Consider the following 14,907-nt stretch of genomic DNA (forward strand, 5'->3'; position numbering starts at 1 on the left):
CTGCAGGCGGAGCATGGTTCTGGCTCTTCAGATGATGCCGGTGGAGCACTGGAGGAGTCCTCACCCCACCGTGATAACCAGACATTAAAATCTTGGGGCTTTGCATCCCAGGATTTCTCTGTGATTCCTTCTAGACTGGTGGCATCATGGCAGTATCACTGCAGTAGATTTCTGGTCACTTGGTTCTCAGGAGCTGTTTATTTAATGGCTTCAAATTTAATTTCAGTGAACAAGGTAGTAGTGGCATTGAGCTTCACAGGGCCATCCTGTTGTCCGCAGGTTCCAGATTGACTGTTGCCCCTTATCTATGTGAACAGTCACAACTGAGGCAGGTTTCTGTTGTTTACAGGACAGTTCTGCAGATCGATTTCTCAACAGCTTGGGAAGGTTTATGACAGGACTGGATACCAAAAATAATGTCAAGGTAAACCACTTTCTTTGTTCTAGTAGCTTTTTGATGAACAATAATCCTTATGTTTCCTGGAGCACTTTGAACTCATGGTAAAGTTGGCAGGGGCATTCACAACAGAAAAGAGCAAACTGTTAGCTTTACCAGCGAGGCAGTACTGTATAGTGTAGTGATTCAGAGAATTTTTGCTTTGCCACCAGACATAACAGGTAAACTTGACTAAGTCACTTAACCTATCTAAGCCTCAGTCCCTCATCTGTGAAATGGAGACAATAATCATGGCTATCTCTAAACTGTTGTGAGAATTCAATGAGTTAAAGGTATAAGGTCCTCCCCACAGCGCCTGCCCACATAGTCAGTGATCACTGTGTCCTATACACTATAATTACTTCGCTATGTTCTCTGATCATAGTGTTTTGCTTTGGTACATGACTAGAATTTCTTTCTGAGGTTTATGTGCATGGTTGGTGTGTGTGCATCTGCCTGCAGGAGCAGGGTTTGGGAGCATTACTTTGTACCTGGTATGTTTTCTTTCAGGTGTGGTTCAATAACAAGGGCTGGCATGCAATCAGCTCTTTCCTGAATGTCATCAACAATGCCATTCTCCGGGCCAACCTGCAAAAGGGAGAGAACCCTAGCCATTATGGAATTACTGCTTTCAATCATCCCCTGAATCTCACCAAACAGCAACTCTCAGAGGTGGCTCTGTAAGTGTAGCTGTGTCTGAATGGATGGAGTGGGGCAAGGAGAGGGTCATGGAGGAGGGCAGAAAAATATGAAGCTCATTGTAGGGGAACAGCTGCAGAGACCATTACATTATGATAAATCTGGGTTGATCCAGGCTCTGGGCAGAAGTGATAAGTTTATGAATTGGCTGGTTGGGCTTCTTGAACTGCAGAAGAGAAAATGGTACTGATATGTAAAAATCATAACATTTAGTGAATTCATATAAAGTGAGTTCAAAAATTGTTAAGTAAATTATAATTTAATTATAAGTGTTTAATCAGTTTGATTTGTTTAAAAACCACTGTTTTAAACTTGGTGGAATATGTTTTTATTAGCTTGTATCTTTAATTCCTAAGTTAAGCTGTGTGTGTGTGTGTGAGAGAGAGAGAGAAGTTTAAAGCCAGGATGAGCTATTTTAAAGTATGCAGGCTTTGGAGTCATACAGAACTGGGTTTGAATCTGGTCTCTAAACTTCATAGATGTATGATTTAACTGAGGCAATTCATGTAAATTGCCAAGCCCAGCACTCAGCACAGAGTTGATATTTAGCACACATTAGATGCCTTTCCTGTATATGGAGCATGGCAGTTCCTGTTTCTGCTTAACTCCTATAGGATACTAATACAGGACACTAGGATCTTTATACCAAGACCCCGTGTCATGGGCTTATAAGACCATTCTTCTTACAAGAATCTGATAAGATTTTTGTATGTGTTAAATCAATAGGCTACATACTGTTATTTTCAAGTTGATTTACAGCCAGAAAAAATTAATTTATTTGAGTAGTTGCACAGTAATATTTCTGCTCTCCTTTAGTTTTCAAGCCCCACTAGTCCTTTGTGTGTGAAAATTTACAACTTACTACTCTTACAAGGTCACGAACAGTGGACCAAAGTGAATACCATTAACCACTCTGACTTCCTTCATTAGTTTTGTTGTGGCAGTGGTATCACAATTTGACCTCAGTAGTGTCAGTTTGGCATTTATATTGTCATATTTCTTGACTTAAAAATAATCATCTTAACCCAGAATAAAATGTGTCTGGTGAACAGATGTTTTTCCTTGGGCTGTGCCTCGGATATCTGTGTGTGTCCGTGTCCTCACTGATTGAGCCCCAATTGCATCAAAGACCCCTCAGATTTTCATACCCTTTTTCTTTCCAGGATGACCACATCAGTGGATGTCCTTGTGTCCATCTGCGTCATCTTTGCGATGTCCTTCGTCCCAGCCAGCTTTGTCGTATTCCTGATCCAGGAGCGGGTCAGCAAAGCAAAACACCTGCAGTTCATCAGTGGAGTGAAGCCTGTCATCTACTGGCTCTCTAATTTTGTCTGGGATATGGTAAGGACACAGGTCTGCTGTATCTTTGTAATGTCTGTCAGGGCCATGGATTGATAGGGATAAGAAAGAAAGAGCCCTGGTTATCATCAGGAAATGTTCCTGCTACTCTAAAGATGTATGAAAAAGGAAAAGCCAGAGGCAGGTGATCACTTTCATGACACCAAACACAGCATTGGGTCAGAGTTCATGTCACACCAGAGGGAAAAATCTGTACACAATGATGAAAATTAATACCACTGCCACTTAAGTTCCTATGTGAGAACTTTCCCAAGAATCAGAGAGGTGCAAGTCAAAACTCCAAGTCAATGCCTCTAATTTTTCTGATGGGTTTTAACCTCCAGAGTCAGAATGTTCTTTGCCTTACTAGGAAAGCCATCTGTCATTTGAAAACTCTATACATTTTATCAGCAGCTTATCCATCCATTGCAAATATGTTTTTGTGCCAGTTACAATATATTGCTTCTATGTGGACCAATATGGGGGACTTGAAGGAATTCTAAAGTTCTAATTATTGTAAAGTACAGTTGAAATATATCTCCCTGTAACTTCCATTAACTATAAGCTACACAGAGCAAATCTAATTCTTCTCCCACTGAACAAGTCCCTGAATATTTAAAAACAACTCGCATACTCTCATTTAACCTGAGTATTCCCCAGATAAGATGATATATGAGAATATATCTTGTAACCTCCAAAGCACTGTACAAATGTGAGCAGTGATGGCGGAGATGATGATGAGGTCTTTGCTGTTCATACCAAGGCTCTTAGACTTTGTCACTCTTCTGATTCAATTGTCCTTGTATGGCCATGCTCTATATTGTTAATGTCCCGTTTCAAAAGCAAAGCCAAGAATTAACCTCGTGTTCAGGCTGTGGTCTGAATGGTTATGAGTCTAGAGGGAGTTAATCTTCAGCCCACACTTCTATTACTACAGCACAAAGACTTTGCATTTTGGAAGGAGCACTGTCTTACTGGCAACTTAGTGGTAAACCAAAAACCTCCATTTCACACAAATGATTGTGAAATTCAGGTCTCCTTCATTCTATACAAATTCATTTTTTTGAACCTAAACTTTATATTTATCCATATTAAATTACATGTGTTTTATTTTTGTTTTAGCTTGATTCAGTAATTACTCCAGTCAGTAAACACAGACTCAATGCTATGTGTCTGCCTTATGCCAGGCATAGGTGATTCAGAGATGAAAGGTCAAGTCCCTGAACCCATCTCTTATCTTCCTGGGTATTATCTGTAGCTCCTGAAATTTGCTAGAAGCATGTCTTCATCTAAGTTGTTGATAAACACATCAAGTAGCACAGGACTGAGGCAGAGCCCTGTAGTCAGAAGCTGCAGTTCTTCTAGCAGCTAATAAGCTCACTATCACTTCCCTGCCTGTGCTTTGCTCTGCCGGCTATGAATTCTCATAATTGTCCTATCGTCAAGTCTTTATTTCTGCATTTTACTGCTTGATACACTGTCAGGACAGACTTTAAAATTATTCTCAGTGCGATGAAACAATTCTGACATTCATGTTATGAACAGTTACCTCATAAATAGATTACATGTGAGATTGAACTTGGGCAGACTGTAATATAGCATTAATGATGAAACAGACACAATCATCTTCGGGCAGAAGAATGGCAGCTTATTTGCTGCCTGTGAAATTGAAATTACTCTGACTGGGAATCCATCGTTCAGTTTACTGAGCGTGACACCTTGGCTTGGCTGTTGGAAAGACAGAAAGGGCATGTAGTTTATAAAATCAGCCAAGGGGAAAATGCTTGTCAAAGTGTATTGTCCGGTATTTTGATTAATAGTTATGTGGCTTCATTAATTCAGAGTTACTTTCCAATATGTTTATTTGCCCTTTCTTGTCTAATGATGGTGAAGACTTGTGTGATGCACCATATATTTGATATAGGGGTAAACTGTATGTCTTTGTTTTCACTTTTAGTGCAATTACGTTGTCCCTGCCACACTGGTCATTATCATCTTCATCTGCTTCCAGCAGAAGTCCTATGTGTCCTCCACCAACCTGCCTGTGCTAGCCCTTCTACTTTTGCTGTATGGGTAAGTCACCTCTGAGTGAGGGAACTGCACAGTGGATAAGGCATTTGGTGCCCAGGGTCAGAAGGAGGACAGGGGACTCAGTAGACACTTACCTTTTTGTGTCTCACCAGGTGGTCAATCACACCTCTCATGTATCCAGCCTCCTTCGTGTTCAAGATCCCCAGCACAGCCTATGTGGTGCTCACCAGCGTGAATCTCTTCATCGGCATCAATGGCAGCGTGGCCACCTTTGTGTTGGAGCTCTTCACCGACAATGTGAGTCATGCAGAGAGAACACTCCTGCTGGGAGGAGCATCTCTGGGAGCCAGAGGACAGTGTTTAATTTTACTCTACTTGTCAGTGGCATTGACGCTGCTGACTGCCTTGTCCTTTCTGCAGAGTCTCTCTTCCCTGAGAAGGCAAAGCACCTTTCTTTCTTGCTGTGCCGTACATTTTGCTGGGCAAGCCTTTCAATTTCTTTTGACAGTTTTTTTTTTCTTTCTTTTTTCAGTGTTGCTTTTACCAAGAATAGCTCCTCTGCTTTCCACTTTGCACACGAGATCTGGGCGACGCCATTCAATCCCAAGACTTTTACCATCACCCTTCTTGGTGTTTTTATTGTCATCTCTAAGATCTATGCCTTTAGCCTTGTTCATAACCTTGAACTCTAATCTCACATTCTCACTTGCCTAGTGGATTGCTCCATTTAGATAGTATATAGATACTCCAAACTGGACATGTCCTAGTTTTCTTCACCCCTGGAACATAATGCTTTTCTTACCATCCCTGTCACACTTAGTGGCACTACCGTCCACTCGGTTGCCCAAGCTGACTCTTAGAGTTATCCTAGATGCTTGCTTTGCTGTTGCAGGTTTCCCACATTCGACTGGTTGTGTTGTCAGTTCTTCCAGGTATGGACCTCTAAAATAAGGCTTCCTCTCCATTCCGGTTGGCATTGCCTTTGTCCAAACACAGCACACAAGGCCTTTTATAGTTGCACAACTCTTCCTGTCCATACTCACCACACCCTTTCCCAGCTGTAAGCTTCAGATGAGTTGTCCCCAACCACCATGCCTCCTGTAAGCCTGGTTTGAAATGCCCTTCTTCTGTCACAGGGTCCGGTAGTACATCTCTTACCCTTCAAGATTTAGCTTAAATGTGACGCTTTCCCTACCTGCTGGGAGGTGTTCTCTCTTTTCTCTGTGCTCTCAGAGTCCTCAGTCCATGCCTCCAGTACAGTGCACATCCACTTACATGGTAATTTCCTGTTTCCATACTTTTCCTACTCGGAGTGGAGTCTGTTTCTTACTAACTTTTGCCTCTCCCATGTCCTAGCACAGTGCATCCAGCATATAGCCCCTTACTCAGTTGCTAGATATTTGGCCACTGTTGTCTTGTGGGGTCATAAGTTCTGCTGTATTTGAGAAGAATTTCTAAAATTCTGACAAAATCCTGAAACTCAAATATTGACCCAGACATGAGCAATTTGCTTTTAAAATGCTAAGGGATTTTTAATGGATTTGCTTCTGATTAAATATAGCCTGTTTCTAAGCTTTATTCATTATTTCTCCATACTCAGACCATTTCTCCAGATTTTCTAAAGAAGAGAATTTTATTGCTACATACCATCAACTATGCCTGCTGCTATTTAATTGGTATCTGAATTAAAAGGTCCAGTTTGTCCCTAGAGAATCAAATTTTTCTTTACTCCCATATTTCAGAATTTGATACATTTTTAGGATAAACTATGAATGACATCCATTTTCTTCTCCCTTGCCCTTCCTTCCCTCCCATTTTTTTTTTTTTTTTTTTAGAAGCTGAATAATATCAATGATATCCTGAAGTCCGTGTTCTTGATCTTCCCACATTTTTGCCTGGGACGCGGGCTCATTGACATGGTGAAAAACCAGGCAATGGCTGATGCCCTGGAAAGGTTTGGTGAGTGAAGCAGTGGTTGTAGGATGCTTTAATGGAGATGGCACTCTACATAGGTGTTGGTACCCTGGACTTTGTTCTGGAAAGAAGCAGGTGACTAAACACAGGATGTTCCCCCACCCCCATGCCCAGTGATAGGGCTCATGCCAACACAGCTGGTGGTGGCATGGGTTTTGTGACACAGTCATTTGTCTGTGTCTCCGATAGCATTGAGAAAAGTGAAAGGGCAGTTTTGAAGGTAAGGATAATAGTGGCATTTGCTTGGATCCATTGGCTAATGCCACTGACTGGTTGGTCAGAGGCCCTGGAAAAGTCATACCACAGCTTTGAGAATTAGAAGGTCAGGGAATCAGAAGGAAAGATGCTGACTTTGGCTCTATTAGGCGAATCATGTTCCTGCAGATGAGGTCATATATTATCTTTTACACAGTCTATAAAATGATAATGTATTACGTCTTTTTCTACCTTTAGAATGGTTAAAAATATTTCTCCTGTAGCCATATGATTATTATTCATCCACTGGCTAATACAGTCAAATGGGCCATATTATTTAGTGGTCATAGAAGAGGGGCTTTTTCCAACTTGGGGTACAAAGGAGATATATAAGAAATGTAAGGAATATTTACATGGAACTAGATTTAATGGAATCTAGTGATTAAATTGATTCATTAGGATGTATGCTCCTGAAAGGAGCATCTGCTTAAAGTGCTAATATTTCTTATTACTAAAACTTAGAATTTCTTAAAAATAATGTAAAAATTCCTTGGGTTGTTTCCCTTTTTAAAAGGATTTTTGGCATGTTTCATTAAAAAAATACTAGATTATCTTCAGTGAAGTCACAAATCTAATACACATTAGCTCTGAAATTCTGATTGCTACTGGGCCATAAAGTTTTCCCATATCAGACTTGGAAAGTGATCACTCGCTTGTTACTTTTTTTTTCCCTCCTTGTCATGGGTGATAGCTATTGGTGTTTATTGGAAGATCGGTGAATTTTTAGGAACATAGATCCAAATTTGAGGAAGGCCATGGTTTTTGATCCCTCCATTCTGACTGGATCTCTGCATTGTGTCTACTAGGGGAGAACCGCTTTGTGTCACCATTATCTTGGGACTTGGTGGGACGAAACCTCTTCGCCATGGCCGTGGAAGGGGTGGTGTTCTTCCTCATTACTGTTCTGATCCAGTACAGATTCTTCATCAGGCCCAGGTGAGCTTTGTCTTAGAACCCATGGAGCACGTGGTGGAGGGTCACAGGGGAAGCGCACAGGGAAACACTCACCAATGGGGGTTGGATTGAACCGAACTCAAAATATGTGATAAAACTGATTTTCCTGGTGCGGGCATCCCGCAGCCCCCTCCCTGCCCATCCTGGAAACTGTGGCGAGTGGGCTTAACCCCGTTAGAGACTGAATCTTTGTCCTGAAAAATAGTTTGAAAGGTTCATTTGTCTTATTTTTTCCCCCCTAAGACCTGTAAATGCAAAGCTCCCTCCTCTGAATGATGAAGATGAAGATGTGAGGCGGGAAAGGCAGAGAATTCTTGATGGGGGAGGCCAGAATGACATCTTAGAAATCAAGGAGTTGACGAAGGTGAGAGTGTAAAGGTTACAATAGCTCATCTTCAGTTTTTTTCAGCTTTATGTGCCGTAACCCTGCAGTTTGCTGACTTGCTTAATAAAAGGGCATATGTTCCCAAAATGTACATCTGTACCAAGGTTCTGTCAGTTTTATTTTAAAAACACCATGGAGACTTCTTAAAGAATTCTTACTGAGAATACTTTTGTAATATGAATTCCTGTTCTTGAATATATTGGTTTTATATGCTTACATTTATGTGTTAGTTATTAAAACATACTAGTATTGTATATCTAGTCAAAACCGAGGTAGGGAGAATAAATGGTTGATTTTGAGTTTCATAGTCCAAAAAGCTGATATATTGCCAGTGCCCAAGAGGGTCTATATCAGCTCTCCAGAGGCCAGCATCTCCAAATTTTACTTTTTTGTAATCTGTATAGTATTTACAATATTTTTATTACAAATTTCTACTCTGTCGAATTTAATTTTTAAAATACCTGCAACACATATATATGTTGAATAAATGAAAAATTATGTAGATATTAATGAACAATATGGTTCTAAACAGACAGGTTAAAAAGTAAGTTCACTTTTATTTTGAGCTTCAGAATCATTCAGAAGCCAGTTGCGACAAACACAGACTAAGGCTCTTAGCACATCACATATGCCTATGGCTTAGGCTTATTGACAAGTCTTATGTTGTGGTGTATGTGGTTTACAGTCCTGCCTTCCACAGTTGCTTGGGAGAGCTGTGAGTCACTGAGGCTCACAAATGTTTACATTTTGTTTGTTGCAGATATATAGAAGGAAGCGGAAGCCTGCTGTTGACAGGATTTGCGTGGGCATTCCTCCTGGTGAGGTAAAGACACTTTGTCTATATTGTGTTTGTCCCTATTAATTCAGACTGTCTCTACCCAGTCAAGCGACAATGCTTGAGACGGAGTAAAAGCAGATTTTAAAGGCTTCTCTGTTATGCCAGGATAGAGCAATTAGTCATCGAGAAGAAAGGGACCCTGTATGTCAAGAGAATGATTTTAGAGAATCAATGCAATTTAAGAAAAAGCATGGGGCTGGGCGCGTGATTCCTGCCTGTAATCCCAGCACTTTGGGAGGCCGAGGCGGGCGGTTCACGAGGTCAGGAGATTGAGACCATCCTGGCCAACATGGTGAAACCCCGTCTCCACTAAAAATACAAAAATTAGCCGGGCATAGTTGTGTGTGCCTGTAGTGCCAGCTACTCAGGAGGCTGAGGCAGGAGAATAGCTTGAACCTGGGAGGGGGAGGTTGCAGTGAGCCGAGATTGTGCCGCTGCACTCCAGCCTGGTGACAGAGTGAGACTCCGTCTCAACAACAACAAAAACAGAAAAAGCATGCACATCTAAAACATGCTTTTGTGATCCTTTTCAGATGGTGATGACATTCAAATCGATTTTTAAAAATAGATTTTCTCCTTTCTGGTTTCTGTTTGTGTTCTTTTACGCCCTTTTGCCAGAGTAGGTGGTGCAATTTGGATAGCTGGCTTTCATTACTGTTTTCACACATTAACTTTGGCCTCAACCTGACAACTCAAATAATATTTATAAATACAGCCATACTTAAAATGGTCCCATTATGAGATACATATTTAAATATCTATACGCTGTCTTAAAACCAAGAAAATATTTGATTATTTGCTGATATTTAAGAATGAAGGTTTGAGGTGGTTACCTGTTAGGGGCATTTATATTCATGTTTTTAGAGTTTGCTTATACAACTTAATCTTTCTTTTTCAGTGCTTTGGGCTCCTGGGAGTTAATGGGGCTGGAAAATCATCAACTTTCAAGATGTTAACAGGAGATACCACTGTTACCAGAGGAGATGCTTTCCTTAACAAAAATAGGTAAGAAAAGAAGTGGCCTGTATTTTGCTGCAAAGACTTTGTTTTTAGTTTATTTAAAGAAATGGATTGTTATTTTTGATTACAGTGGTACTTTTAGAGTTCATAAAAATGTTGAAATGTAGTAAAGGGTAAAGAAGCACATAAAATCATCCATAATTTCAGTATCTAGAGATAATCACAATTTACATTTTCCTTTCAGTCTCATTCTCTTCTTTTAACAGTTTTATTCAGGTATAATTTACATACCATATAATTTACTTGTTTTTTTAAGAGTACAATTCAGTGATTTTTGGTAAATTGAGAGTTTCGCAACCATCATCACAATCCAGTTTTAGAACTTTTCCATCACCCCAAATCTATCTTATATACACATATAAATGTGCCATAAAATTGAGATCATACTGTATATAGAGTTTAAAATTAGCTTTTATTGTTAATGAGTGTATTATGAATATTTCCCAATGGGTTACATTTCCTAAGATACAGAATTTTACATTGCTACATAAAATTTCCCTATGTACATGTACTTATAATTTATTTAATAAATTCCTTATAAATGTTGGACACATATTAGTTTCCATTTTTCACTATGTAAATATGTCCCTGTGTACATCTTTTATTATGTTCCTCAGGAACAATTCCTACAAAGTAAATCGCCCTCTCTAAAGAGCACACAAATTGACGGAGACACCATTAGGCCATTTTCTGAGACTGCACAGGTCACAAAGCAATCTGATCTTTGGGAATACAGCTACATTTTATAGGCCTCTTAGATAATGTCACTCTAAGTGCTTTACGTGGGGCTTCTCTGGGCTTTTTTTTTTTTTTTGAGATGGAGTTTCGCTCTTACTGCCCAGGCTGGAGTGCAGTGGGGCGACCTCGGCTCACTGCAACCTCCACCTCCCAAGTTCAAGCGATTCTCCTGCCTCAGCCTCCCGAGTAGCTGAGATTACAGGTGCCCGCCACAATGCCCGGCTAATTTTTTTGTATTTTCAGTAGAGACGGGGTTTCACCATGTTGGCCAGACTGGTCTCGAGCTCCTGACCTCAGGTGATCCACCTGCCTCAGCCTCCCAAAGTTCTGGGGTTACAGGTGTGAGCCACTGTGCCCGGCTTCTCTGGACTTACTATGTGGTGAGATAGTATAAGGCAGTGGCTTTCAAAGTTTTCTGGCCATGACCCTTGTGGGAAATACATTTTGTATCTCAACCTCGTATGTACACACAGACATGTAGACACTCAAATGTATAACCTAAAATTTCATAAAGCAGTACCTACTGTTACTAATTGTAGTGCACTCTGCTATTTCTTATTCTACTTTATACTGCGTCATTAAAAAGTGCTGGTCACGACCCACTAAATTTATTTCCCAACCCACTAATGAGCAGTGACTCACAATTTGAACACACTGGACAGGGGGATAGCCAATAAAATTGAAAAGAGCAAGGAAATTAGTGTATTCATGATCTCTCCTGTCTCTTACATTTTTGCAGTAGCAATGTAAAGGAGTCCTAAGAGAACAGACATTCTGGGAATAGCAGGCCTACCGCCGCACAACTGCTTTCCTAGGCTTGCCCCTAGTACCAAGCTCCTGACGCATATAGCAGTGGCAGTCATAACCAGCTCATAGTAAGGTTTGTCACAGGGACTGGTTGTAAGAACTGATTTGGTTGGTATAGCTGTGAGGGCCTGGCACGGTGTCCATGTGTGCCTCAATCCTAATTCTGAAAAAGGCTGACCCTGGGAGTGCTAATTAGATACACAGAGAGGAATGCATGCTGCCGAAAGGCCAAGTTCATGGTGATGCTGCTGTGGCTGAGGTGCAGTCATCAGTCTGGAATGTGGACACGGAACTTCTCTCACATCTGATTCTTCACTTGACTGGATTCACAGAACCCAAAAGCCACCCCACCAACATAAATTGTGTCTCTAGGTTCTGTGTTGCTCACACCCAAAATTTCTGGGCCTTCTCACTTGGTGCGTATGAATGGTGCGTATGAGTGAAGTCTAGGATGGGGCCTTACTGTTAAAGCCCCAGGGTAGTGTGACTGAGATTGTTGGTAAAGAGTGTGCAGTGGTTGGCATAACCTCAGAAATTCTGAAATGGGACTGCACCTGCAGACTGAAGTGTTGAGAGAGCCAGGGAGGTGCAAGGACTGGGCAGAGGCAGGAACCCTGCCTGCCAGGAAGAACTAGCATCCTGGGGGCAGAAAGGCTGTCCTTTCAAGTAGCAGCAGATGTACTGGTATCTTTGTAATGGAGAAGCATACTTTCCAGGAACATCAGGCCAGATTGTCTGACCAGAGTATCTCTACCTGCTTAAAATCTAAGTAGTTTCTTGTTCTTTGCAGTATCTTATCAAACATACATGAAGTACATCAGAACATGGGCTACTGCCCTCAGTTTGATGCCATCACAGAGCTGCTGACTGGGAGAGAACACGTGGAGTTCTTTGCCCTTTTGAGAGGAGTCCCAGAGAAAGAAGTTGGCAAGGTACTGTGGGCACCTGAAAGCCAGCCTGTCTCCTTTGGCATCCTGACAATATGTACCTTATGGCTTTTCCACACACACTGACTTCAGGCTGTTTTTCCTCATGAATGCAGCAGCACAAAATGCTGGTGCTTTGTATCTGCTTTCAGGGTAGAAACCTGTAATGGTGGTGGGGCAGGGCTGGCTGGGCAGAGAGGGAGTGCTTCTCCCTGTTTTGGCTCCTCACCGGTTGTTGGGTTACGATGATAGAATCTAGTCCTACTCAGTGAAAGAACTTTCATACATATATGTGTAGGACAGCATGATAAAATTCCCAAGCCAGACCAAAGACAAGGTGCTTTTCATCACTGTAGGTTGGTGAGTGGGCGGTTCGGAAACTGGGCCTCGTGAAATATGGAGAAAAATATGCTGGTAACTATAGTGGAGGCAACAAGCGCAAGCTCTCTACAGCCATGGCTTTGATCGGCGGGCCTCCTGTGGTGTTTCTGGTGAGTGTCACGGTGGACTGAAAACTGTTGTTCCGGCCTGAGTGGAAAACATGACTTTTCAAAAGTCCTGTATGTCCAGGGCTGTTGTGTGATTGGCTTGTCTCCCACCAGGGACAGCAGAGCCACCTTGGAGAAGCTGAGGGAAGCTTCTCCCTTGGCACACACTGGGAGCACTGTACCATGCCTGCAGATATTCCCAAATAGAGACACTCCAAGCACTTTGTTTCTGAGTGTGATTGAGGCTGGATATGTGATTTGATCTTTCTCTGGAACATTCTTTCTAATCATCTTTGTGTTCATTCCCTGAAAATGGAGAGTGTGGACACAGCTTTAAAATCCCCAGGGTAGCAACTAGGTCATAGTTCCTTACACATGGATCGATGAAAAACAGATCAGACTGGGCAGCGGCCCTTGACCCTTTTTCTTTTGTAGACCAGAGCATTGATGTTATCACCAGAAGAAGCCTTTGAGGCTTTTATGTATTCCAGACCACATGGGTCTGAAATTTGTTTCTGTAAGGCTAACAATTGCAATATACTAGGGTAATCTGAGTGAGCTGGAATAAAAAAGAAAAAAAAAGGAATTTCACCCCAATCTTATACTGACTTCAATAGAGATTTCAGACAAAAAGTTGTTTTAGTATATACTTATCAGTCATGAAAAGATAATTACAGTTAAATGGGCTTTTTCGTTCCCTATTTATTTGGAGAAATTTGTTTAATTCTATAAAAAAGTACTCAGAATATTTGAGTTTCCTGCATCAATAAGACATTTATAATAATGACCTTGTTTACAAATGAATTTGGAACTTACTCTAATTCTTTGGTCCATCAAGAAATAACCAGAATGGTAAGTTAAAATTTAAGCTGTTTCAAAGATGCTTCTTCATTTAAAAGCAAATTTATCTTTGATTTTTTTTTCCCCCCAGCAAATAAGACTTATTTTATTCTAATTACAGGATGAACCCACCACAGGCATGGATCCCAAAGCCCGGCGGTTCTTATGGAATTGTGCCCTAAGTGTTGTCAAGGAGGGGAGATCAGTAGTGCTTACATCTCATAGGTCCGTAGTAAAGTCTTGGCTTCTACACTGTGGGATGTTTTAACTTTCCAAGTAGAATATGCGATCATTTTGTAAAAATTAGAAAATACAGAAAAGCAAAGAGTAGAACAATTATTACCTGAAATTATACGACTTGGAGACAACTACTATCTTCACTGGACTGTTTATGTTTGCAGAATTTTCCTGTGCAAATCTGTGTGTGTGTGTGTGTGTGTGTGTGTGTGTGTGTATTCTTAGAAAAATGCAAGCCCAGTATAAATATCACTCTTTTTCACTTAACATATTGTAAACATTATTCCAAGTCAGTGCATTTAGGTGTCATTTCTTATAGCTGGATAGTATTCCATTAGGCTATACTCTCATTTAACTATTCCCCTTTTTGTAGACATTTGGATTATTTCCAACTTGTTCACAATTGTAAACAGCACCACAGTGAACAGCATCATCCCCATATCCACATGTACTTGTAACAGGATATGATTCCCTAGGAAGCTGGAATGCTGGAAGTCATGGTGATGTTCTGATGGGTATAGAGAATCTCTCTAAAATGAAAACCTCTTTCTTTTTTACCGCAGTATGGAAGAATGTGAAGCTCTTTGCACTAGGATGGCAATTATGGTCAATGGAAGGTTCAGGTGCCTTGGCAGTGTCCAGCATCTAAAAAATAGGTAACAAAGATAATTTCTTGGGGATAGTGCCTAGTGAGAAGGCTTGATATTTATTCTTTTGTGAGTATATAAACGATGGCTCTAAAATAAAGGGAAATAAAACTGAGCAAAATGGTATAGCGGAAAAAATGAGGGCTTTGAAGTCAGAAGTGCATTCAAATTCTGTCTTTACCATTTACTGGCCTGTGACTCCTGGGCAAGTTACTTAACTTCTCCAAGAGTCGATCTCCCTGGAAGATCTACCTCCTGGCTTTGTTCTATAGATGAAATGAAAAAAAATTTACA

The 14,907-nt window shown here is 40.9% G+C and overlaps 1 protein-coding gene across 3 annotated transcripts in view; it reads left to right on the plus strand.

Annotated features, from left to right (window-relative positions):
• The window catches only part of ABCA1 (ATP binding cassette subfamily A member 1), a 149,242-nt gene that overhangs the window by 129,385 nt on the left and 4,950 nt on the right, over nucleotides 1-14,907 (plus strand). For 2 of the 3 annotated variants that reach the window (XM_033237920.1, XM_033237921.1), the window contains exons 35-48: nucleotides 350-424; nucleotides 947-1,116; nucleotides 2,299-2,476; nucleotides 4,431-4,546; nucleotides 4,657-4,801; nucleotides 6,340-6,463; nucleotides 7,540-7,669; nucleotides 7,931-8,051; nucleotides 8,833-8,895; nucleotides 9,809-9,915; nucleotides 12,266-12,407; nucleotides 12,758-12,892; nucleotides 13,851-13,954; nucleotides 14,530-14,622. In XM_033237920.1, the coding sequence (XP_033093811.1) occupies nucleotides 350-424; nucleotides 947-1,116; nucleotides 2,299-2,476; nucleotides 4,431-4,546; nucleotides 4,657-4,801; nucleotides 6,340-6,463; nucleotides 7,540-7,669; nucleotides 7,931-8,051; nucleotides 8,833-8,895; nucleotides 9,809-9,915; nucleotides 12,266-12,407; nucleotides 12,758-12,892; nucleotides 13,851-13,954; nucleotides 14,530-14,622 (1,703 nt within the window). The remainder of the gene's footprint in view (nucleotides 1-349; nucleotides 425-946; nucleotides 1,117-2,298; nucleotides 2,477-4,430; nucleotides 4,547-4,656; nucleotides 4,802-6,339; nucleotides 6,464-7,539; nucleotides 7,670-7,930; nucleotides 8,052-8,832; nucleotides 8,896-9,808; nucleotides 9,916-12,265; nucleotides 12,408-12,757; nucleotides 12,893-13,850; nucleotides 13,955-14,529; nucleotides 14,623-14,907) is intronic. The other variant, XR_004443634.1, reaches the window with a different exon arrangement.

This window comes from Trachypithecus francoisi, unplaced genomic scaffold (genome assembly GCF_009764315.1).
Source record: "Trachypithecus francoisi isolate TF-2019V2 unplaced genomic scaffold, Tfra_2.0 Lachesis_group16, whole genome shotgun sequence".
NCBI classification, from domain to species: domain Eukaryota; kingdom Metazoa; phylum Chordata; class Mammalia; order Primates; family Cercopithecidae; genus Trachypithecus; species Trachypithecus francoisi.